Source organism: Amblyomma maculatum, chromosome 2, assembly GCF_055883805.1.
Source record: "Amblyomma maculatum isolate TAMU_Amacu chromosome 2, ASM5588380v1, whole genome shotgun sequence".
NCBI classification, from domain to species: Eukaryota; Metazoa; Arthropoda; class Arachnida; order Ixodida; family Ixodidae; genus Amblyomma; species Amblyomma maculatum.
The window spans coordinates 16,184,932-16,207,280 of NC_139345.1; the positions used below are offsets into that span (position 1 = coordinate 16,184,932).

General features: G+C 47.7%; 1 protein-coding gene across 1 annotated transcript in view; it reads left to right on the forward strand.

The window, feature by feature from the left end:
* The first annotated feature begins 12,461 nt into the window (after positions 1 to 12,461).
* LOC146198034 (uncharacterized) overlaps positions 12,462 to 22,349 on the forward strand; it is a 60,364-nt gene continuing 50,476 nt past the window's right edge. Inside the window, exons 1-9 of the mRNA XM_084591838.1 lie at positions 12,462 to 12,644; positions 13,124 to 13,225; positions 13,710 to 13,866; positions 14,209 to 14,369; positions 15,192 to 15,392; positions 15,546 to 15,647; positions 15,937 to 16,081; positions 17,118 to 17,206; positions 18,528 to 18,651. Coding sequence (XP_084447964.1) covers positions 12,471 to 12,644; positions 13,124 to 13,225; positions 13,710 to 13,866; positions 14,209 to 14,369; positions 15,192 to 15,392; positions 15,546 to 15,647; positions 15,937 to 16,081; positions 17,118 to 17,206; positions 18,528 to 18,651 — 1,255 coding nt within the window. The 5' untranslated portion in view covers positions 12,462 to 12,470. The remainder of the gene's footprint in view (positions 12,645 to 13,123; positions 13,226 to 13,709; positions 13,867 to 14,208; positions 14,370 to 15,191; positions 15,393 to 15,545; positions 15,648 to 15,936; positions 16,082 to 17,117; positions 17,207 to 18,527; positions 18,652 to 22,349) is intronic.

The following is a 22,349-nucleotide window of genomic DNA, read 5'->3' on the forward strand; positions in this document are numbered from 1 at the left end:
AGAGTTTAACACGAATGCCCCAGTGATCTGTTTTATGGCCAGCTTAGTCCGGAAGAGATATTAACGCAAGTTACAAAGTATATATCTTACTTTCATAAGCCGGGTGAAATCGTATTTGTCGTTTCCTCTTCCCCGAAGACCACTGTCGCAATTGGCGCACGTCGGTTTGGTTCGGTTTCAGTATTTCAGGTGGCCCAAGAGTGTAGAATGAATCTTCAGATCCAAATCCATTCGGTAGCTTTACACAGTCACTCCATAGTGTGTTTCGAGCTTCTTGGAAGAACATGGCGCTTCCTCCAGAGCTACGCAATCCACAAAGTTGTACTTGCGGGAAAGTTACTCTGCCTCGAATTTCAAGCGCCCATTTACTCAAATCAGAGAAAGCTGAAGAGGCGCCGGTGCATTGGCCGTTTCGTTACATCTGTGATACGCAATGGGGCTCCACTGGCGCCCCGGAAATACTGTTATCTGCATAGTAATCGGATAGGCCACCTGTGTGGCGGCGATGATGACATTGAAGATACCGACCGCGTTTCCCCTGGGCTGGACGGAGCAGGGGCATTCAGAAACACGTCTTCATTACGAGCTGAACAATTCGCTTGTCGGACATGCCAGGCCCCTGTTTCCCCCGGCGGTGTTCGCTGCATAGAAATATAGAGAATACTTTCGGCCCGGACGGCGCCACTACTAAAATCGGAAGAGCTCGCTACTGTGACCAGCCAAGAAACATACATAATGAAAACATTCAAGCCGTAAAGTTTCCATAAAATCAAATGCAGTAATCTGTAATACGACTTCGATGTGCTAAGTAGTGTAGTTCTTGAGATGCCAAATGGCATATAAAATAATGTATCAAAATAATAAGAAAAGTGATTACGCAAACTACAGACCGATAAATATCATGCCTGCACTTGCATACATTTCGGCAGAATTGATGCACCTGTCATTCGAACATTTTGCGAGAAAGATTCCCGAACAACCCAACATGTTTAGGCTACACTAAGGGCATAAGCATAACCAAACTTTTAGAATTTTCAGATTATGTCAGCTGGGCAACCGCACATAATACCATTTTACTGGCACTGTTTTTAGACTTAAAGCTTTCTATATACTGACCATGAACTATACTGGTGAAAAAGTTGAAATATATAGTTTTAAACGGCAGTTTCATTGCTATTTTCGGGGGCACCTTATGAATAGTGAACAATGCGTTAGGACTGAGAACAGATGCAACAAAGGTAAACTTGTAAAATTTGGTTTCCGCAAGGAAGTATACCTTTACCATTGATACTCAAAATGTATGCCTGTTCTAGATGTTTTGAAGCTGGCATTAATGATTTTCCGAAATGCATATGAGACCGTGGCAGCAGATTACGTTTTCCGCAAGACTTACTCGAGTTAATAGACTGACTACAACACAAAGCAATATATTTAAATATACCAAAAACGAACCTTATATGCTCCTGGAGACCCCACAAACAAATTATCTCCAGTAAATTATCTAACGTAGTTTATATTGCCGTCCATGTGATGATCTGTCAGCCAGTTTCTGCGGTCAACAGCTGATTGACCTGAAATGAAATAAATTGAAAAAACTTCTCGGGCTCGAAGTGGATTTTGATGATTCACCGCTTTCGCATTGCTGCAACGGGCTGTGCTGCGCTGTTTTGTATCTTGCTGTTCTGTTGCATGGGCTGCCTTTTTTTATGCAGTTTTGATACGTGATGTTCTGTCCCCATGCTGTTTTCTTTCCCCTGCGCTGTTTTGTAATTGCGCTGCTTTGAGGCACGTTATTTTGTCGAGTGCTGTTCTTCCGCGTCCGTCAGTATAGATAGTGTTTCACTCTACATAGGGGTGTGTTGATACCAAGTTAGTAAAAATTAATTTCAACGACTTCACACTGCTTGGGCAAGTTGGTAACTCATTTTGACCGGAACAGCGCGCACTAAGACACAGACAAGAAGAGAGACACGACACACACGAGCGCTGTTTTTTTGTGGTGGGGCTTCGGTTCTGTTCGGTTCTTGTCTGTGTCTTAGTGCGCGCTGTTCCGTTCACACTGAAGCAATTAGGCCCCGTACGGTATCTTAGCGTTGTGTTAGATTATAGTTTGAATTTTAAAGCGTGTATTAAAAGCGTCTGTTTTAAATTATCATCATCATGTAGGCAATACTGCGAAGTCTATAAAGACCACTTTGATATGCGCGTGTTTTGAAAATTAATACGCTTCATATTTCATTGCCATTTCGCGTACTCTTGTGACTCAATGGTTTTTACTTTTCAAACCCATTTTGATCCAATCATGCATTGTGACGTTTTCTAACTACATACTACATACATACAGAACATACGAAATCGTGGAAAAGTAATGGTCAGATCAATGACTATCACTTCCTGCGGAAACTCGTAGGTATCCACTCTCCGTGGCTTGCCCCACACACACACACACACACACACACACACACACACACACACACACACACACACACACACACACACACACACACACACACACACACACACACACACACACACACACACACACACACACACGGACGCTTCTTCGTTTCACCTCCATCGAAACGCAGCCGCCGAGGTCGGGTTCGAACCCGGGTACACCGGCACAGTAGTCGGGCGTCTTACCGCTGCACCACCCCGGCGAGGCCGTGCGGACAGAAGAGAACATAGAGAAGAAAGGAAAAAGAAGAGAGAAAAAGGTGTGTGTGTGTGTGTGTGTGTGTGTGTGTGTGTGTGTGTGTGTGTGTGTGTGTGTGTGTGTGTGTGTGTGTGTGTGTGTGTGTGTGTGTGTGTGTGTGTGTGTGTGTGTGTGTGTGTGTGTGTGTGTGTGTGTGTGTGTGTGTGTGTGTGTGTGTGTGTGTGTGTGTGTGTGTGTGTGTGTGTGTGTGTGTGTGTGTGTGTGTGTGTGTGTGTGTGTGTGTGTGTGTGTGTGTGTGTGTGTGTGTGTGTGTGTGTGTGTGTGTGTGTGTGTGTGTGTGTGTGTGTGTGTGTGTGTGTGTGTGTGTGTGTGTGTGTGTGTGTGTGTGTGTGTGTGTGTGTATGTGTGTGCGACACGCACGCACGCGCACACACACACACACACACACACACGCCACGCATGCACACATATATTCCTTTCGCTCGCAATGAGCCTCATTCTACAAGCTTAAAGTAGTAGGCGAGCACCACCATTACGAGGAGACACACCCTCAAACGAAGCCCCTACACTATTGCGTGCATCTGGTACAACGTCAGACGATGATGTCGCACTAGTACCGTCGCTTCAAGAACATGGGAGCAAAGGAAGTAGTCTATATTGATGCGGGAAGTGGCAGAACAGGTGCGGCGGTAACTTCGGTAGTCGATGGCCGAGGGGCACCGGTATCCGCGGCAGCCATCAGAGGCCGCAACATAGAGACTGCGGAGGAAGTTGCGATAGCGCTAGCTTGCGTAGGAACAGAAGCCAAGTTCATAATTAGCGACAGCAAAACTGCCATTCAAAATTTTGGGAAGGGGAGGGTATCGCCGGAGACGGCCAAAACCCTCACCCAAAGAACGATAAATACGAAAATTCAGTTAATTTGGACACCCGCTCACGCTGCCGTCCCTGGTAACGAGGCGGCTCACGAGCTAGCCCGAGCTCTCTACTTCCGGGTAGCCGTCGAGCCCCCCGAACACTGGGCATACGACGAGCGTCTGCAAAATTACGGGGAAATCATCGACCATTATAAATTGGGACGTAGACTGGTGCCCCCGCCAGATGTTAGACTAAATAATAGAGAAGCTGTCGCGTGGAGGCGGCTACAAACTAATACGTTCATGAACCCGGTCTGGGCGTTTGACGCGCTATCAGACTTTAGGGACAATGATCTCTGCAAACACTGTGGGGCGAGAGGGACCCTCACCACATAATTTGGGAGTGCCCACAATCTCCAGGGATAGGGCAAAATATTACAAGCCTGGGATACCCTGCTGCGAAGCGCGGACTCTGCGATCAAGCACCGCACCGTCCATCTGGCGGAAGAGGCCGCAACAAGCCAAAGGCTACCTGCCAGCCCCTAATCCGCGGGCGCACGACTCCCCGTTTCCGATGGAATTAAAAGTTGTACAACCAATCGCACTAGTACCAACCACAGGTTCCATCACGCGTGCTCACACTCAGCAAAACACACACGAGATTATTCGTCTACACCGCGCTGGCTTTATTCACTAATCATTAGCTACCACGAACTATTTAATCAGTCGTCCAATCACACTATCGACCACCGCCCAATAAAAAAAACGACGCAATATATATCATATACACTCCACACAAGGCGTCCATCACGTTGCGGCATGTTTTTAAAATCTATAAACGCGCACTTTACACTAGCTTCATCTGGGGAAATACGTATCAGGTCAGTTTCCGTAGTCGGCGCCACCTATATGTATTTCGCTGCAGTATTCTGACTCGTCCTTGAAAGGTTTGGTTTGTGTTGTGGGGTTTAACGTCCCAAAGCGACTCAGGCTATGAGACACGCCGTAGTGGAGGACACAGGAAATTTCGAGCTCCTTCTCAAACTCGGGTATACGTTGGCAGCTTTTCGGCACATCGAGAGCAGTACGCTTCGTGTAAAACAAAATCGTTACCAATCTTGCCGACTTTGGGCTGAAGTTCCAGTGATACTATTTTGTAGCACAGCAAATGGACCGAAAGCGTAGTGCTCCACAAGAGGCCTCTGTAAGCGCACAGAGATTGTGTGTGCATAGAGAGCCGACCATAGCTGGCCCAGTACAATATGTATCGATTCCGGTAAGAGCACGCACGCCAAATTCAGATGAAATGCGAATTCGTCGTCATCAACTCATCGTTCCGAACTGCTGTGTGGCACTGACGAAGCGTGCTTTTTTGCGTTTACTCACACCACGTACACCGTTAGAAAACATATTGCCTGCAGTCTTGCGTGACACAAAAATGGGTAAGAAAAGAATACTGTGGACGGCATGATACTTCACTTCCTTGAGCCGTTTATCGATCTGTCGCACTGGGTACCCTTGATGTTGAGGGTGTGGCGGAGTGCCATCTGGCCGGGATGGTACACGACGAAAGTAAATGAGTCGGCCTAAAGAAGGTTTTGACGTCTCGAAACGTCTTTCCATCTTCTTCGTTTTCATCGGCGCCATTTACCTTGATCACTGAGCTTTCTCAGAGGAAAACACCACAATGCAAGTTTTCTTACATTGTCAGTCGATCGGTCGATCCAGTGAAAATGTAAGAAAATTTGCAGTTTGGCGGTCCTACGTCCATTAAAAGAATAAAAAGAATCGCAGCTTGCGCTAAGAATGTTTGGGCACCACTAATGTACGGGACGGTGTAATTTCGAGTAATGACACGCGTAATAATCGCTTGTTTGAGACTTTTCGGATGTCGCAGTGCTTTCTCAAGCCAGAGTTCGTAACGCGCATTTTCAACGCCAGTAAGTTGCCCCAGTCAAAACTATATCCTCTTTATTCGTCTAAACTGTTCAGATTTTTTTTTATTGCTTCCTTCTCAACAACCGTATTTCCTTGTTTCTTCAGTTACGGACATCCGTGTGATATTATTCTGCGCACACTGGTACCTGTGTTCGTGCCTATCGATGTGCCGGTTCGCAGGCATGGAAGCCATTTCCAGTTTCAGAAGTGAGTAAAACATTTTTTTTTTCTCGAGGGGAAAGGGGGGGATGGGGAGGGAAAGCGTCACGAGTAACTTGTCTTTCAAGTATTTTAATTTCATAGCCACCCAGCTCAAGGCCGCATCTTGAAAAATTCTAGAGGGCCCTTTGGACCACTAAAGTTCGATGAGGCGAGAGCCATTATAGCACGGTGGATCGTAGCCCTCCACTACGGCATCTCTATCTCCCTCTCTTCTTTCACTCCCACCTTCCCTCCTTCCTTTACGGCGTGGTGCATGTGTCCGTGGAGCATTGTGACTGCGACTTTTCTATCCTGTAAATCAATTTCAAACGCCACCGATGCCTGCTGTACTAACGCCTCCTAGACATCTGGATCTGCTTCTGTTTGCTGTGTGGTGCGGCGTTCGAGGAAGAGGCAAATGAAAGGCGCCGCACAGACGTCTGGATCGGACGCCCGGCGTTTAGCCCGGCGGGGTCAGCTTCGTATTTGCATGAATCGCCTGCTGACGTCACGACCTGTCGTGGCGATACATCGCCGAACATATCGCCGAACGTATCGCCGAACGTGGCGATACATCGATACATACCTTGTCGAAGGGTGGCTGGTCCTGTCCCTGATGGGGCTGGGATAGGTAGGTCAACGCCGCTTGCAGCGGGGGCTAGCCTGCCACCGAATTTTTATCTGTTGCAAGCCGTCATTGCACACGCCACCGCTTAGGTGATGGACGACGGCTGTTGCGGCATGCGTCTTTCTCTCCTTCTTCCTTTCTTTCTTCTCTACTTTCTCTCTTCTGTCTGCACGAGGCAGCGGAGGTGGCTCAGCTTCAGAGCCAGTAGCAGGTCCATGCATTGTCTTTTCCTTCTTCCTACAGCCACAACAACAACCAGTATTTCTTTGGACGCATCAAAGTTCGCCGGCATTCTATAATTCGTTTACAGGAAAGGAACAGCGCAGTATATTCCACTCGCGAAATCCCGCTATCATCCTCTCGATAGAATAGGCGAATTATGAAGAGCGTTTCTCGCTCCGGGGCGTGGCGTAGTGGTAAAGCGCTGGGCTGGGGATCGAAGTAATGGAGGTGCGATTCCCGGTGGAGACAAGGTTTATCTCGCTCTCGAAAGCATGACAATTTTAGCTGACAACCTTCTGTCGCCAACGATGAGGATTAAAGGCTCTCGCCTTAACATAAGCCTGTTTTTGGTCCATTGCGAGTCGCAGCTGCTTTGTACGTGTCCTTTGCACGGTCCACATGCTGACACAGAGGGAGACACGTCACGTCGCGATCATACCTGGCAGCCGCGGGAACGCCTTTGAATGGGCTCACACAGTCAGTCGTGACATTCGCTGCCGGCTGAAGTGCGCTCCATTTGTGCAGCATATATCATGTAATGCGTGTTCCCAAGCAGTAAGATAAAGCAGGCATCAACTGTAAGCGCTGAGAGGCGCTACTCGCCTACAGGCGTCTGGCTAAACTCTCAAAGTAGTTTAAGCTACGAGTTATGAATTATTTACGATTGAAATATTCTATCGTGAACTTAGTAAAAACGCGTGGCTCGAGGCCTAAGGAAGGTAAGCTAGGGCAGGGCCAAGAGTGACCTATAGTATGGAAGCCTGGCATGCGAAGTGCAGACTGAGGCGACACTTCAGCAGCTTTCAGATCTGCTAGTAGTTCACACTCATAGAACTATGCTTGTCATACGCTGTCTGAACCAGACTGAACACGTGAAAACCTGCTTACTTGCTTACGGTCCAGGCCATTCTCCTCGGTTTCAGACCCACAAAAGAAAAGAGCTTCAGGTAAAGATTTTGAGAAGTTCTTTTTTTAATGCACAAGATAGTATTTGCTTACTGGACAGCTCTGTCATCGATGACTTAACACAGCTTCTGACATTTTTTGAAGAAGAAGACGCCTACCTGCAAAAAGAAAAATAATAATAATAGTAAGTAGGCCACTACTCCTAACTGAATAAACGTGTCCCAGTGTCAGGGCTCTATACTAAGCCATGAGCAGCTCGTCGCGACACTAGCAACGAGCTATTGGCCCGGGAATTTTTCTATGCGCACCTGGCAAGCTGAATTTGACGCCGCACGGGAGGTTGCACACTGAAGCATTTAGAAGTTTCCAGCGCAATTAAATTACGCGCTTCATGAGCTAGTGTTCCCCGTGCCCGTAAATACTTAGTGATGCAGAAGGAAAGGTTATTGAAGTGGACAGATTAGCGAGCGGTGTATAAAAAGCTAGATACATAATGATAAAGGGCACTGTCTTTATAGTAGATAAAGATTTAAATAGCAATTAAAATTAGGGGACCGGTATGGCGGACCCAGCTCAAGGCCGCAAGTACAACTCACAGCTTGCTTAGAAGAAGCATTCAGAGACTTGGAATGGGAGCAGTTAGGGATGAAGGTAGATGGAGTACACATCAGTAATCTGTAATTTGCTGATGACATTGCTTTGCTAAGTAACTCGGGGGATGAATTGAAAAGAATGATTGATGACCTAGACAGGAAAAGTAGAAAGGTAGGCTTGAAAATCAATATGCAGAAGACTAAGGTAATGTTCAACAGCCTCGGGAAAGAACAGCAGTTTACGTTAGGTAGCAAAGCACTACTTGGTATCACTCAAGAGGAAAGTATACAACAGTTGCATCTTACCTGTACTCACCTATGGGGCTGAAATGTGGAGGCTAACAAAGAGGGTTCTACTTAAGTTGAGGACAATGCAGAGGGCTATGGAACGAAAAGTGGTAGGGGTAACATTAAGAGATAGGAAGCGTGCAGAGTGGGTCAGAGAAATAACTCAAGTTACCGACATTCTAGTGGAAATTAAGAAGAAGAAATGGACATGGGCAGGACATGTAGTGCGAAGAGAGGATAACCGATGGTCGCTTAGGGTAACAGACTGGATTCCAAGGGAAGGAAAGCGTAGCAGGGGGCGGCAGAAAGTTAGGTGGGCGGATGAGATTAAGAAGTTCGCAGGGGTCAAGTGGATGCAGCTAGCACAGAACCGGGTTAAGTGGAGAAATATGGGAGAGGCCTTCGCCCTGCAGTGGGTATAATCAAGCTGATGTTGATGATGATGATGATTATGATGATGATGATGATGATGATGATGATGATGATGATGTCGGACGACTCGTTAGCCGCAATTTCGAGTCACAGGCCTCGCGAACAGTGGGAGAACATCGTGCCAAAATATGAGACGACGCCTTCGCAAGGCACCTGATGTTAATCAGATAGATTGTTGAGCTATTTGGTACATTATTAAAACTTTCCCCAGAGAATAAACAACAAAAGCTAAGAAACTCACAGACAAGGATGATTAGTATACATGGCACACACAACAGCGCAGGTCTAGACCAATATATTTATTTGACTTAGAGGCGGTTTCACGTAATCCGGAGAATGCTTCAAGTGGTTATTTCTTTGCTACGGCTGCGCTGCCCATAAACTAACTAGAATGCGACAACCGAAGACATGAGAGTGAAATTAAAAGGAAAGGGAATAAAAAGAGCATAAACCTCGCCGCGCGCCCTGCGTCATTCTGTACGCGGTGCGCGCACAAATGCGGAAACGCTCGCGCGCCTGTTTCCGCGCCGCTGGAGGCGCGCTCAGCCGTGGCCGGCGACAGGAGCCGGCGGGCCGCGGTGGCAATGTATCCGAGTGGCTCGTCGGCCCTCCGCGCGGACTGGCGATAAAACGGTGGCTCGGAAACAGTGTGGCGGCGTGGCTGCCGCAACGAACGCGACGCAGGTAAAAACAGCGCCTGGTTTCGAGAGAACAAGGTCTTTCGTTTTGAATAAAAAAAAAAATCATTGATCCCTGCAATATTTAAAATATCGATACACTTCCTATATTCCCCGCAATCGTATCTCATTGATCACGGCACTCATCTTTTAACCACGAGTTCAATCTGGCAGCGCTTAGTACATTTCGATGCAGACTAAACGGGGAACCGCTCCTGTACCGGCGTCTGGTGCGCGTTAAAAGCTATATAGATTGATTAGGAAATCCCCACTAAGTGGCGTACGCATAATATTGCTTTAGCATGAAAAAATTCATTTCTTATTCCCGCGGCTTAAAATAATGCTGCTCACTGCCCGATCGCAGCAGTGGTGGAGACGTGGCATTGCTTGGGTCACAGATGAAGCAAGCATAAAGAAAAGACACGATGAAATACCTCGGTGACTACTCCTACTACTATATTTTGCATTATGACATCATAACGTGAAGCGTTTGGGGTTGCAAGAATGCTTGAACTTTCGACATATTTGGGATGCCTCAAAGGTAATCTAATTTAGGTGTTGAATATTAAGAGGTATGCTGACACATCAATATTAGCAAGCATTAGCAGTCATGGCATGGTTTTGAAGGGTATATGGTTTGGCATAATACAGTAGGGCACGGTGCGGCAAAACATGTTACGGATACGTTACGGTATGCGGGGCTTAGCGCCCTATTATTGCGCACAGTCATGAGAGGCGCCGTGGTGAAGGGGTCCAGATTGATTTCAGCCGCTTGGCTTTTTTTTTTTCTTTTCTTTTTAGCATGCGCTGACATCGCAGGACAGAGGAGTATGTTTAAATTTAGCTTCCATCGCAAAACTCCTTTCAGGATCATAAAACCATGCTATACAAGTCAAGGCGCGCCAACAAATATTTGTTGAATGGTTGCCATGATCCAGTGTACCATACATGGGTACGTCTTTTTACATTCCTCTAGCGGGGAATGCGGCGGCATCGACTGTGTGTGGTGAGCGGCTGAGGGAGGCGAGCCCCGGCCCAATAAGGACCATGCCCTTGGGCGCATGGCGTCAGCCAGCGACGACCCGATCGCGTTCTGGCTGAAGCTGGGCGCCCTGGACAAGCTGGAGCAGGCGCTGCTCGACGGCTACGGGGACCAGCTGCGCGGACGCTCCTCGCGCATCCCGCAGGTGGCCCGCTTCCTGAAACAGGTGCCCGCCGTGCAGGTACGTGTGAAGCACAGTATTAGGGTCGGTACATAATCAAGAGCGAAGTGAGACAGAACAAAAGAAAAAATACGGACAACGGATTTAATGCACACAGCAGAATGCATTAGCATTAGGCAGTTTCCTCTTCGTTTCATTTCTCATTTCTCTTTCCTGCGCCCCATCAACTGAGAGGAAAAATGCACTTCATGTTGGCGAAGCAGCCGCTGCAGCTAAAGGGTCCAGACCAAGGGCGTGGCGTGGTGCAAGCCGTGACTGTACCGTGAGAAACACTGTGCCGTTGCTGCACTACCGTTATAGTTCAGTAAAAGGAGTGTGGCTTGCTGTAGCCTATTTCCACACGTCATCCCCGTCTTTCACTCGTTATCCCCCCTCCCCCCCCCCCCCCGCCCTCTTAATCTTCACTCTTTCACCTTATCTCTTCCTTCCCAATTTACTTAAAGCCAAGTGTGGAATTTCCTCTTTCTACTTCATTCCCTGCAAACCAAGGTTTCAAAGAGACGGACAGAATTTTTCGGACAAGCGCTTTGTAACGCTAACACATTAAAAAGAGCGAATGACAAAAGCCCTGGCTGCCAACTAAGAGCCTCCAGTGAAGTACTATACAGGTCAGGAAATCTCCATTCTACTTAAAGACCCTGGCATGGTGTTTTAAGAGACCAGCGTCAGCAAACCACATTGTAGTTCCTACCTGACAAATCTTGATCTCCTTTTGCTCCAGTTCACACATGTCGTTTGTGGCTGTGCGTCAGCATCACCCAGGCTAAGAGGGCGATCATGCTTTCGTTTCTTTTATTCGCAATATGTCCACGTTTCCGGTATACATCCGCTCTTTCATGCGTCTCAAGAGCTTGTAAATTGCAAAGCGTGCACCAAAGTGGTTGATAGATGCTTACGGGCACGAGTAGGGAGGAACCCATGAAATCGCATATTTAATTCAGTTCGCTTTCAGCATCGCTGCAGCTGCGCTACAGGTTTTTCATATTCCCCGTCCATTAGCAGTTGCAATTTTTAAAATAAAAGGCTCGGGTATAATGCCTATCCCACATGACAAGGGCTTGGAAAGCCTTCAACTGGATATCTGCTGGCACAGCAATAGTTGCTAAAAGAAATGTAGCTCATTGAAAAGAGAAAATTCGTTAGAGCGTCACGTTCATCCTTGAATATGGCCACCTTAATGACGGTGAACGCCTCGCACGGCGCGAAAGGCGTTTGCTGCCCAACGCTGCAAGCAAAATACATACGCATGTTACGAATAACCCAGCATATTTAGCTCTTTACTGCGTCGGTGTTTTCATGCAGACGCAAAGATGAGACGATGGCACGCATTTGTTGTGTAAAAAACGTCAGTCCATGATTTCGAGCTATGTCATTGCAAAATCTTTGTGTAAGCACTCTGTTTCGACGAAGCATTGACTTCTACCCTATTGAACTGGTAAAAGGAAAATAAAATTCGCGACCCTAGTTAACTATGCCCTTTGCAGCCTCGACATGCGTGCTACGTGCAACTAACTGGGCTGCAGACCTCTTTGCAATTGGTGACACCCGCCGGCCCCCCACTCCGCTAAGTTTTTCTCTGCGGGTACAGAATGTCAATAGATGCACATTAGTGCTGTGTTTCAGCTTCTGTGCCCCGAATAAAACACTGCACATTCTCTGAATAAGAGGTAGATCGAGAGCATAAAAAGAGGCCGCCGTCCTTGCCACAAAAGTATTGCGTAGTACCTTCTCGGCACTGTTCATCATAGTATTATGACAGATGTATTCGATTCAAAAACCCAGAATGCTCTTAATCCTTTTCCCTTGACGCTTTGCGCAGGCGCAGATGGAAGAGATTCACGAGGGCTCCATGCAGGGCCGCCTAGAAGAAGTTCGCAGCCTTGCCGAGGAGCGCCGGCAGTTGGCCTTTTGCCGCGACCAGCAGGGTGCCAGCCCACTTCACAAAGCCGTGCTTTTCCAGCAGCGGCCGTTGGTCGCCTACTTCGTGCAACACTTTCCCGCCGTCATGCATGCCAGGGACCACGTGAGTGCACCAACCGACTGTTCTCAGGCAACTGGGGGAGTGGGAGCGTATTCAAAACTTTTTTTTTCCGGTCGCGTGCAGTAAAATTGCAGGCCTTGCTCTGAAGACAGGGTGCGATGATAGAAAGGAGTAGGTGGCTTCGCAGTGTAAATAACTAAGCTCCACAGCAGCTGGAATAGCGCACTTGGCGGATGACATGGCTGTTTGCCGCTAGACTTTTTATACGTAAAGAGTAAGAATGTCTCTTGATGTGGTCCCAGATAAAGAAGAAAAAAATCAACGTGCGGTGGAGTGGATAGAACAAAATAATGTAAACTGACACTTTTTCATTTGTTATGCATACACCCTCTACTGCACGGGGTAATGTTCTTCTGGGCATGCATATCATATTTTTTTATTAATGTCACATAAGACATGAGATGTGGTGCACACGACTTCTGAATCACAAAAAAGTATGCCCCCTTTCTCTGCGCTTTCAGCAAGGTCGGACGCCGTTGCATTATGCTGCGGTACTGCAGGACAACGGTGAAATCTACCGCATGTTGAAGGCGGCCGGCTCCGACGAAAACGCCACGGACGTTGTAAGTGCCCGCGCGCGTGCCTGCGTTCATGCTAATGCTATTATAAGTCATCCAGTACTGACTTCGCTGGATTTAATATTGCTTTTAGGGGTCTAGTGCTTAAATTTCTAAGATGCTATGTTTGTTTACTTGAGCTAGTGAAGATTTTTGAATAACTCGCATTAGAGAGATTTAAGTTCATGCCAGCATGGTACGGTTCACAAAGACAATAACAAATAAAGCCAGGAAGCGGACAATAGGTGCAGCAAGGCAGCTCATCATTATGTCCGGAGTATCTATTTAGTCGTTAGAGCAGTGAATCTTCATAGTTTTCTTGCGTGCCGGTAGACGAAAAAAAAAATAACGAGAACGTGAGGCGAGAATTCCTATGTTCGGCGTCATGAAAATTATGCAGAAAATGTATGGGTTTTACCGGCGCCTGAATTTCAGTGCATTGTCGGTGGGCAATCATTTTACATTCTAACGTCTTTTTTTTTTCCCCCAGTATGGTCACACTCCAGACTTTTACCTCGACGCACCTGGAGAGCTGACATTAGAGCAGCTCAAAGAAGGCACAGCGTCGAGTCGCTCCAAGAAGGCGAAACACCGCAGAAAAAAATCCGTCGAGAACAGCACTGCCAGCGTTCGAGGGTTCTCTGCTAGTAAGTAAATTGATAATAACATCTGTTCCGTGCAGTAGCAGCTAGAAAAGAAAGCGCAGCAGCAAATCAGAAGTGGTCTATATAAGTGAGCGGATTGACGTACAAGTAATCGCATGCACTGGGGCATTATACAATACAGTTTTCGATAACTGCTCAGCCCTTATTGCCGCCAGCAACTGCTTTCCAACAGTGATCCCTTTTATGATCACACAGCGTTAGGTACCATGCAGGCGAACGTATTTTGCGGGCTTGGCATAAAGAATGGCAAATAGGTCGCCGGTATTACTCAAAAAGTATTTTGCAACGTCGATAACGTGCTATTGAACCATCGCATCGGCGCAGAGCCGGCCGGCCTCAAGGTGCAGATCCGGGAAGTGATCGGCCAGGGTAACTTGGAAGCCCTAGAGGAACTCGTGCTTCACGGCCACGGCGACCGGCTGCTGGGAGAGACCAGTCCAAACACAGTCGTCCAGGAGTTTCTGGACATTGTACCTGGATACATAGTGAGCGCCTTGTCTGTGTAGGCTCAACACCAGCCGCCATTTCATGAGATGTGTATTGGTCATGCTCGGAGAACTTTGCTATTAGTTATGAGCCTCATATTCATTGTACCTTCGAAAATCGAATTAATTAGCTTGTTTTAACTTTTACTTCGAGTGAGTGAGTGAGTGAGTGAGTGAGTGAGTGAGTGAGTGAGTGAGTGAGTGAGTGAGTGAGTGAGTGAGTGAGTGAGTGAGTGAGTGAGTGAGTGAGTGAGTGAGTGAGTGAGTGAGTGAGTGAGTGAGTGAGTGAGTGAGTGAGTGAGTGAGTGAGTGAGTGAGTGAGTGAGTGAGTGAGTGAGTGAGTGAGTGAGTGAGTGAGTGAGTGAGTGAGTGTTTGGAAAAGATTAGATCAGAAAAGATCAGAAAAGATATGCCACTGGTGAGAGGAATCCTCTCTCAAAGGTTCCACGAGCCTTGGCGACCGTCTATGCTCTCTGGGCCTTATTACATCGCTTCGTCATCATCTGAGTTCAATCCACAGAGTGACAGAGACTTGTTCCTAGTTTAAAATTATTCGACAGTACATGGCGATGCATTTTGAGTCAGCTACACTACTCACACCTACTCTGCAATGAACACGTAGCACAGAATCACCTACAGCGGACAAAAAAAAAAAAAAAGCCACAATGAAGTAGGCGTCTGATGCACTTTGCATACACTGCCTCTCGCATTCTGTAGAGCATATGCCATTCCTAACCGCACTGTGTATGGTCTGCGCGTCACAGCGCAGTACAGACGTGCACGGCTCTGTCGTTAGATGTCTCACTCTCCCGATATCGGCAGGAGCAAATCAGCGACGTGCACCGCGCCGTGGTTCGGGGCCGGCTGCGCGAGGTGCAGACGCTGATGAGCCACCGGTCGCTGTCACTGGCACGCGACTCGATGGGGTGCACGCCCATCCACAAGGCGGTCATGCACGGCCACATGGACGTCGCACAGCACCTGGCCGAGAACTTCAGGGACTCGCTCAGCGCTAAGGACATCGTGAGTGTCACGCGTTTGTGGATGGCGACAGCGTCCGCCAAACATAACAGGGCGTTTTACAAAAAATCATGGCCAGGAGAAGAGGTGCAGACAATGGTGATGACCTTCATTGAATTGAATTACAGTGCCCATGGTTCCCTTCTTTTTCACCAGGACGGACGGACGCCTCTTCACTACGCGGCCGCCTTGAAAGACGGCCGGAAAATGTACAACATGCTCATTGCAGCCGGCTCCCCAACGACAATCGTAGATAGCGTGAGTATCAACAAAACAGTTTGAACAAATCACACAAATCGCCGCAATCACATATATATATATATATATATATATATATATATATATATATATATATATATATATATATATATATATATATATATATATATATATATATATATATATATATATATATATATATATATATACACACATATATACCTCAAGCCTGCTCGTTTGCAGTAACCGCTGCAAACTTGTAGGCTTGTAGGAATGATCGGCCCTTCCCAGTGCAGATATTTATTTAAACCCCTTCTCCTCCGCGCAGAAAGGCAAGACTGCCGAATACTACCTACAGTATCCAGAGAAGCTCGGAATGGACCAAATCATCAAGCGCAACCAGCTGGCAAATGCAACACATCTCGGTAACACTGTTAGCAGGCTCAAGGCTCTCGCACCGCCGACTTTCCAGAGTAAGTCTCCCCAAACCTACCGCACCTCAGAGCGTATGTGGCAACTCTCGTTGTAGGCTGCGGGTCGACAATCCTCCCTAAAAGGGCTAACCATGTAACTGAAATGATGAAGCTTCTCAGTGCAGAGCTTTTGTCCTGTGTGTTTGTTCTCTAATCACCAATGATGGCGTGGATGTATTTATTCGTGAGTTTTTTGACGTCGTGCTGTGTGGGGAGAGAGGGAAATAGGCTCTCTGTTGGCCTTAATATCTGTGGATATGCCCTTATTTTCCAAGATCATCTGGACAAGTTCCTTAAAACATTTTCTGTATAATGTTTTCTTTCTAACTCTACAGTGCACACGTTTAGGTATACGCCTACAAGCAGAACAAGAAATGCATGTAGGCACGAATGGAAACTCGCTGGCAAAATAAGCGCCATATGGTTGTCTAGTGGGCCTCTCTGATATACTACTTTAAACCATTTTTTTTTCTTGATTGCATTGTTGTTATTGTATATGCAGGGTGGTAATGTCTGCAGTGCCTAATCTTTGCTCAGGTGCATCGAAACCCGACATTCCTAAAACAGCTGATTGACAAAGCGCGCTTTTCTTGACGCGTGTGCCCTCGAAACATTTAGGTGCTTTTTGGTTGTTGTTTAAAACAATTTGAGAGTCTTACTACTCTATTAAATGTCCCAACTTCATTCAAGACTCGTCATCACATAGCACTTTCGCTAGAAGCCACGAACATGTCACGGTACCGGGCGAAATGAATAGAAACTAAACAATTACGTACAAGTGCGGACATAGGTTAATTGGATTCGTATTTTTTTAGCACAACTACGTCTGCCCTAACTGAAATGACGAATTATTGCGTCCAAATGACAAACCGCTTTAAAGACGACTAGGAACTACACACGCTGCACCTGGAAATGTTAATTAAGTTGCGCATAAGTTGTTAGAAGGCAATAGCTTTCTGAGGTTAATTGTCCACACTTGCGTAGCGTGCGCAGTTCTGAATCATATGACATATGTTTCTTTTTTTTTTTTCTTCAGAAACCATTGTGAACATGCATGAAAGGTACCAGCATTTCAATGGTGCTTTGAACGGCAACCACGATCTGCATGGGAACGGCGACGACGAGGTATATGTTCTCACAAGTGCAAGTAGAGGTCTGCCGTGCACCACTTTGATTGCTTCTGTTGTGAAACGCAAAATGACGGCCTCTGACACTCTTCAGATTGGTGTGCCGCCGGCAACGAAGGCCCACGAATGCGTGGTCCAGGATGTCTAGTCTACGTAAAAAACAAACTCTAACTGTAGGCTCAATACGCTTCAACAGCAGGACAGTGGAAGCCTGATTGGCACTTGCGGAAAATGCCTCATGCAGGTTTCACTGGCTGAACATCAATGCAGGAAGGTTTGTTTTCGATCTTAAGCTCTCGCTTTTATAGCGATATCCTTCACGCTAGCTGTAAGCATCGCGCAGGTTTGGTCTCTTTAGAAGCCGGTCTTCTCTACTCTTTAAAACTCGGGAAATGTCATTTTTAACGCTTGTGTTCACCTCAGCATTGCATACTTCATCTGGCTTTCAGCGTTCGGGTGCACCATGTACTTTTTTATATTCGTTGCAACAGTCATATTAAGCTCGAAGCCCAGTGCCAGGATATAACACTTGTAACCATTAATCTGAATAAATAGCATAGGATAAATGAGGACCGCGGTTTCATGAACAGATTTCGAAGCAAACACTTTGTGTGCGTAAAAATCTATTCGCGCATTTCGTCCAATTCGGACCATCCCAATACTTGTGCATTCAATGGGCTTACAGAATGAGTTGCTCTTCAGGCCGTTTAAATGGAAGGAGGCAAGACACGACACATTTGAAAGAAGCAGCGAAAGGTTGCCAAGAGATCTACCATCAGCACTGCTGTCCAGTGGCGTGACCTTGCAATATCAGTACTCAAAACCTGAATGGCTATACCACACGCACCGGTGACAGCTTTTAGTCAGTGCCTTGCATAGCCTTGTTGTACTTCAGGAACAAATTGTGGCTGAGGAAATATGCAAATCAAGCAGACATTTTGGCGCGCAAAGATGTGGACAATGAGTGACTATTTCTTCGGTCGCGCTGTTTCATATTTCAACATGAAGCGCTGAGTGTTTAGAAAAGTTAGAAAACCAGTTCTCGACAGGAAACCGTACTAACTTTTTAAACTTTCAACCATTGCTGCAATGCCAATCTGGTGGTTTCATCTTTTATGATATGGTACAAACTTATGCTGAAAACGCGCGCTCATGTAGATTAACATCACGCTCAATATTGCCCATCGCTGCTCATCATCAGTGTCTCTGTATATGTGTATGCCTTATTCTACTACGTTGTACATAAAGCGCGATACGTAGAAGATAGAAAAATCGATATATACTGCATGACATTTTAATCTACCCTTTCCACCCATCAGAACCAGTCGCAAGGCTCCCAAGAGACCGTTGAGGAGAGGTCCGCTCAGCAGGGCAGTCAACCCGAATCTTTGAAGAAGGTGATGATGCGGACGAAGCCCATGCTGCCTCCCGTCATCTTGCCGCGTGAGTCGATATGCTTTGGCTATAAATTTAATCGGAGGCCGAAATATATATTTTGATTCCTTTTATGTGGCCCAGAGCTGGATGGGCCCGAATCCATTGCTCCACTCTTATCGCGAAGACCACTCTGGTGACTAGCGGAAAAGCGTGCAAGCAAACGTTTTAAAATGGAAGCTCTACTCTCCGGGCTGTAACCAACGCGTTCACCGGGTGTGAGCGAGTTACCTTTTTTTTTCTTTATTACCGAAATATTCGTACACACACAAACAGGGTTATAAATAAACATTACAATGTCACACACACAAACGGTACTGAAATAATCAGTCCGTCATCGGGTGACGTCACCGGTTTAAGAAGATATATGATATTTGCCAGCAGTTCAACGTAAAATAACCATATCAACCAACAAATCTCACCAATGCAGAATGGCTAGTCGGCGAGAAACCTTAAGCTCTCCACGAGTCCCCACCTTGTCGTCGTCTTCTCCTTAAGGCTTTGAGTGTGGATAACGATATTTCCTTATTTCCTTCACGAGGCTCTACCTCGTGCTCTTCTCCTTAATTTGCCTGGTTCGCGACATGTCGGCGAATGACCATCAATGTCTCGCAATGCCAAACTGTAGGTTTTAGTCGTTTTGGTAGCGATGTAGCTACCGCGTGTAGTACTTTCGCACTAAATAAAAGAATATTGGCGTACCACATTCGCACCTGATGGCTTCGAACCCGGATACTCAGATTTGAGTAGCCCAGCGTCTGAAACGCTGAGCCACTATTTCTTCCTTAATTTTTATTTATTGCCAGTTCTCGACAAATTCAAGAGAATGCAGACAGGAAAGCATTCACATGCCGCCTACCGACAACTTGGCGTAGGCTTTGTTACATTAAGTTTATCTAAGCATTATCAACTGTTCCAGCCGTGGAACCCATTCTGGTGTGCATGACTTCATTTTCATTTCCTCCAAAAACCTCTGCACAGACTCCCGAAAATACATGCGCGCAGGGTGCACCGGGGTCGCAGTAATTACCAGCCATTCCCGACCGCCATATACAAAATGGAGGCCCATCAGCATGATGTGGTCAAAAGGTACTCTATCCTCGTTTCCTGTGGGCAGTGTTAGGCAGTATTATTGGGCCATATGGCATAACACTGAGCCACCACGGCGGGTGCCTTCGTTCGTAATAGCCGGAATTCAGTAGGGCTGAACTTCCGGCACTTTTCTTTCCTGCTTCCTTTCAGCCTTCTTTTTCCAGCATTCACGCACATCACATCAGATGTCTGATTAATTCCATGTTATATTTTTACATGTTGGATGTAATCTTAGAGTTGGAGAGAATGCAATTAAGCCTTAAGATTCTCGTGAAATCCAGTAAGAGTCGATGAATCCTTCGTATTTCAATCTGCTATGGTACGTACGTGCAGGAAGCTCATTCATCGGCTTTTTTTGTGTGTGTGCGCGTGAAATGCGGAATCACATTGAGGAGAAAGATGTTTCCAGTAAAGCGCGCTCCTATCGACGTTCGCGTTTTTCCTCATCTGGGAAAAGGATATAGTGCCTAGAAGCCCTTAGGCCTGGAGCCTCCTCGTAGATCATGTACCCTGGTCCTTCGACCGAGTTTTATGACAGCTCTCCTGGGACGTCTCATAGCCTCGCCCAGCCAGCGTGGTTCCCATGTGGTGCCTTCCCCGAGGCATCGCCGTCAGTGCTTACGCCTTCGATGCCTTCCTCCGTGATGACTCCGACTCTGTCACCGCCGTACCCTGCGTTCTCTTCTCCGAGTCCTCCCTGGCCCACGTTCAGCCCGAGTCTAACTCCAAGCCCGAACCCTACAGAGCCGTTCCCTTATCCTACGAGCCCGTATCCTATTACAGCGACTTCGCCGCAGTACTGTATGCCCATGGCTGCATCTTTGCCGTTCTCCGGCGCTGTACCGTATCCCATCGTACCCCCACTGCCTCCCAGGCAGGGGGCCGTTGAGGAGAAGTCGATGCGAGAGCCACGACTACAGAGCAGAGAGAAACGCAAGGATGCCAAGAAACACCGGCGGAAGTCTCCCGTGGCAAAGACGAACCCGCCCACTCCGCGCCTACCACTAAGAAGGCAGCGGCGAGAGTCGGAGACCCCTTCGTCGACGTCCATCGGCAAGCTGATCGCTGAGCTCGCAGTCCTGGATAAAATGACAAGCGCCAATTCTGTAGTGGAACCACCGTTACCACGCAGCATCAGGCCGCAGGCGCTCAGGCTGACACCGAGGAGCATAGGCAGCCTGTCGGGAAGAAGTTTGCTCCGCAGACCTCGAGGTCGACGTCCGCCGGCAGACGCATACGACAACGCTGATTGGGACATATGTGCACTGAACGCATGCGTTCCTGTCGCCCTAATCGTCGCTTGTGTGCTACTCATACTTCTGGGCACTGCCAACCGGCTCCTGCACATGGTCTCCAACGAGTTTCCTTTCGCCGGAGGAGCTGCGCATCGGCAGGTTGCTGGTGAGGGATCCAGCGGCTCCGCGCAACACGTGGTAGGAATGCCTCGGGCATTGGAAGCGTCTCCGACGTTACCACCTGGTGCTGCCAAGCCGCGGGGTGACTGCGCTACGGACTCATGCCTTTGGGAAGGCCAGTACCTTCTGGACAAGATAAACTACAAGGTGCCGCCTTGCCAGGATTTCTACGCGCACGTGTGCTCGGACAATTGGTTCAAGGACAGCAGGAATTTTAACTCTCACCCTTTCGCCTACAGGGCGTCGTCCACCATAATGTCTGATCTATGGAAGCTGCTGCAAAGGCAGTCTATGAACGATAGCACATTCGCTAGCCACGCTGCGCTAATCATGCGCCGATGCGTCCCTGAACCGAGCAAAGAGGCCCCCGACTGGTCCGCACTGCGCAAGATCCTAGCCGACCTCAGCATTGCCGAGTGGCCATACGTCGACACACTGCCAAGTGCGGACATCCATGACATCGCTAAAGTGGCCGATAAGATGCTTGGTTTGTCGACCGTCGTCGCCATGTCCGTGAGTGAGCGACCAGTGGACCACGAGATCGTGCTACACCTTGACTCGCCTCCCATATTGCTACGGCGACACGAAGATATTTTCCCGGGCGAAGACCTCAAGACATATGAGACATTTGTTGCCAAAGTCATATCACTGTTGAAACCGGCGAATTCGTACACGCGAAATCTGGTCCTCGAAATCGTGCGTCTGGAGCAGAGACTGAGCGACGCGGCGGCCCACTCGATGCGAAGTGTGCCCGTTCTTCACGTTGTGCGCCCGCTTATGCAGGTGAGGTCATATCCTCACTGGAACTGGAACCTGTACTTTGCCTACTTTCTCCGGGGCACCGAGGGTCGCCACTCCAACACCAGGCTGGTCTTGCTCGATGCGGCTTATTTCGACCGACTTCCATCCATCTTGTCTCAGGCCAGTTCTAGAATTCTAGCCAACTATATTGGATACAAACTCCTCGTCCAATTGTCACCGCTGTTGACTTCGAAGGCTGCCGAATTCATGATCCCCCTAAGCCACCAGCACCACTCGGCAGGCGGCGTCCCTCCGCGCATAGAGGCGTGTATGCATATTTTAGAACGACTCTACCCATATGGAACAAAAGTGCTTGTCTGGTCAACAGTCTTGCACAAGCTCCCTGGCTTGCTTTCTGGAAGCGTCATTCAGGACCTGAGAAAGCTGGAAGAGCTGGCG